Source organism: Sitodiplosis mosellana, unplaced genomic scaffold, assembly GCF_009176505.1.
Source record: "Sitodiplosis mosellana isolate CC-2019 unplaced genomic scaffold, AAFC_SMos_1.0 Smas_scaffold_11, whole genome shotgun sequence".
Taxonomy (NCBI): domain Eukaryota; kingdom Metazoa; phylum Arthropoda; class Insecta; order Diptera; family Cecidomyiidae; genus Sitodiplosis; species Sitodiplosis mosellana.
Genome location: NW_022595253.1, coordinates 1,633,589 through 1,636,157, shown reverse-complemented (window position 1 = coordinate 1,636,157; position 2,569 = coordinate 1,633,589). Strand labels below are relative to the sequence as shown.

At 37.2% G+C, this 2,569-nt stretch overlaps 1 protein-coding gene across 1 annotated transcript; it reads right to left on the bottom strand.

The window, feature by feature from the left end:
- Positions 1-1,284: 1,284 nt before the first annotated feature.
- On the bottom strand, positions 1,285-1,895 carry LOC129567540 (dynein light chain roadblock-type 2-like). The gene is made up of 2 exons (XM_055444581.1): positions 1,718-1,895; positions 1,285-1,643 (listed from the first exon to the last, which is right to left on the bottom strand). Exons 1-2 carry the CDS (start codon positions 1,827-1,829, stop codon positions 1,372-1,374), a joined length of 384 nt encoding a protein of 127 aa, XP_055300556.1. The 5' UTR covers positions 1,830-1,895; the 3' UTR covers positions 1,285-1,371.
- Positions 1,896-2,569: the final 674 nt, after the last annotated feature.

The window sequence follows — 2,569 nt, the reverse complement described above, 5'->3', positions numbered from 1 at the left end:
TATTGTTATGATTGGGTGACTCATACGGTTCATATGTGAGGCGAGTGTATTTGTAAAATATGTATACATCTGCCACATATCGTTTCGATTTGCAATGCATCGTAAATATGAATGTGTAAGTGGCGTATACGGATACGAATTGGGGTCGTGCTGGTGCAAGGTGGTGGCGGCAGTGGCAAAAATTGAAAATAATAAAATTGCGACAAGGAAAACAGCACCGAAACGGTTTCACTAAAAATTGGAGACACAAAAAAATGGAGAGAAAAAGAAATAGGGAAAAAATTCATAATTCGTTGGAAACATTGAAGTTTTTTTTTATCGAGTGACTGGAGAGCCAATAAAAATGAAACAAATTTGAATGACATCGACGTTGTCACTTAGGCGAACTCTGTATACTGAACAGAGATATCTTGGTTTTTATGGGTGGAAATCTTTCATAATTTTTGCCAGCCACAACAAGTGAAACAAAGAGAGAGAGAGAGAGAGAGAGAGAGTGAAAGGAGGCACGGAGGTTAAGCGACAGATTTCTTTTTTTTAAGAAAAGCGTAAAAATACCGAAACGACTTGGAAAATATATTGTATGCTACTGAGTGATAGGCCAGAGCATACCGTGCTAAAGTCATTGGGAAAAAAATCCAACAAAATACAAAAAGTTGGAGCAAGTTGCTTTTATTGAAATTGATGCTATCCCGCTGTCACTGTCACGCCATAAAATTTTCACGTTCGTTTTGATACCGTTATGGCAAGCGAGCAAGCGAGTGCGTCAGAAACAACAATAAAATCGGGATTATAAAAGCAAATACCAGATTTCATTTCACATCCACACGACCCATCCGCATCAACCATTTTCGGTTTCGACACTTAACTTCACTTTCCACATTTCATACGCTACATTTCAGTGTTTCTGAACGCAACTGAATCTCCACAGATTTGTTTATTATTGCTCGTGTGTCTCTCTCTGTGTGGGTATTCTTTTTTACAGTTGTGTAAGTTTATTCGTAATGTAAAGTTCTCTAAAATAGGCATCATAAAAACAGCCCGTGCATGTACATTGAGCACAAAACCCGTAAATTTATCATGCGTATCTCATAGCATGATGTAGATAAAATCCATATGGACTGCATCTCGCTTGTTACGCTTAAAACAAACCAACAAGAATATGCGAGATTCGCGTGAAATTCAACCATAAAAATGGTTATTCCGCAAACAATGAAAGACACTTCTTCTTCTTCTTTTTATTTTTTTCTTCTTCAAAAAAATCCGTCGATTGCTTCGATTTTATTGGAAAAAATTTTGAACATTCGTGTTTTGAATTGACTACGAGACCGGGAACTGTTATTGATATAAAAAATCAAATGATTTTTCTTATTATTATCCGTATAGTCTTGGAGATGCTGGGCTATAGCCAGGCCTAGAGGTCACATCCTTGCCCGTCGACTCGATTTTCTGAATTGCTGTGAGCAAAAAATTTTCATCCCACATCAAAAAATACTCTTTTGCATCAGACGAAACTCTTAAGCAGATCAGGTCATCGGACGGATCAATCGTTCGAACTGCACTTCTGGCCAATTCCCGCAATGGAATTAACTGACGAGTTATTAATGCTGATAATTTAAAATCTAAATCACTTTGCACTGGTAGACCTATTGAGTAAAAACAAAGTTGACAATTTGGATATTCATAGAAATATACCTAGCACCGTATATTTTTGTTCTACCTGTGGGATCGGCTAGTATCGTATCGCATAACTTTTGCAAACGTGTTCGTACACTCATTTCGGCATTTTTTCGTACAACAACAGCGAGCTCTTCGGGCGGTTCCTCATTCATTTCGACAAAATACACCGTTTTTCTTTTTGTTCACCAATCAACAAATATTGAATGACATCAAACGAAATGTACCTTTTCAAATCGACAAAACTAAACCTGGCCTACTGCATTGCAATGATTCGAATTTATTTCGTTTCAATTCTTTGTGTGTGTACATTTCCATTGAAATATTTTGTATAGATCCTATCGAGTTAAATTGTACGCGAGAATCGTTGCAACGATGTTTATATTTGCTGAATTTATTGTACAAATGGACACCGATCAATGCAAGAGAAAACACAATTTCATTCAGGATAGCCAATTGAAAATTTCGAAATAAATTCTCCGATTTGACCTCGCATCACCCATCTCAGTTCAGTTCAGCCCATCGCCAGTCCGAAAACACATTCGTTTATTTAATCCGAGCCGTTTTATGGAATTCAGAAATACTAATCAGTCGAATTTATGGGTAATCTAATCCATTGGCGTATTGGCACAAGCCCGTGTGAATGTTGGCATAAATTCCATTAGCTGCACTATTTATGCCGTGCTGAAAATGGGGTTTTTGTTTTCGCATCCAATAAATTTATAATGTGTAAACACATCGTTAAATGCGAAACAAATAAAAAGCCTCGTGCACACGTTGCCTTGCCATTACGATTTTCAAATGCGTTGATTTTACATTTTGACACTATATGGCCAGTGATTCCATCTCGTTCTCTCTATCTCTATCCCTGTGTTTCATTGTCTTCTCTTTCTCT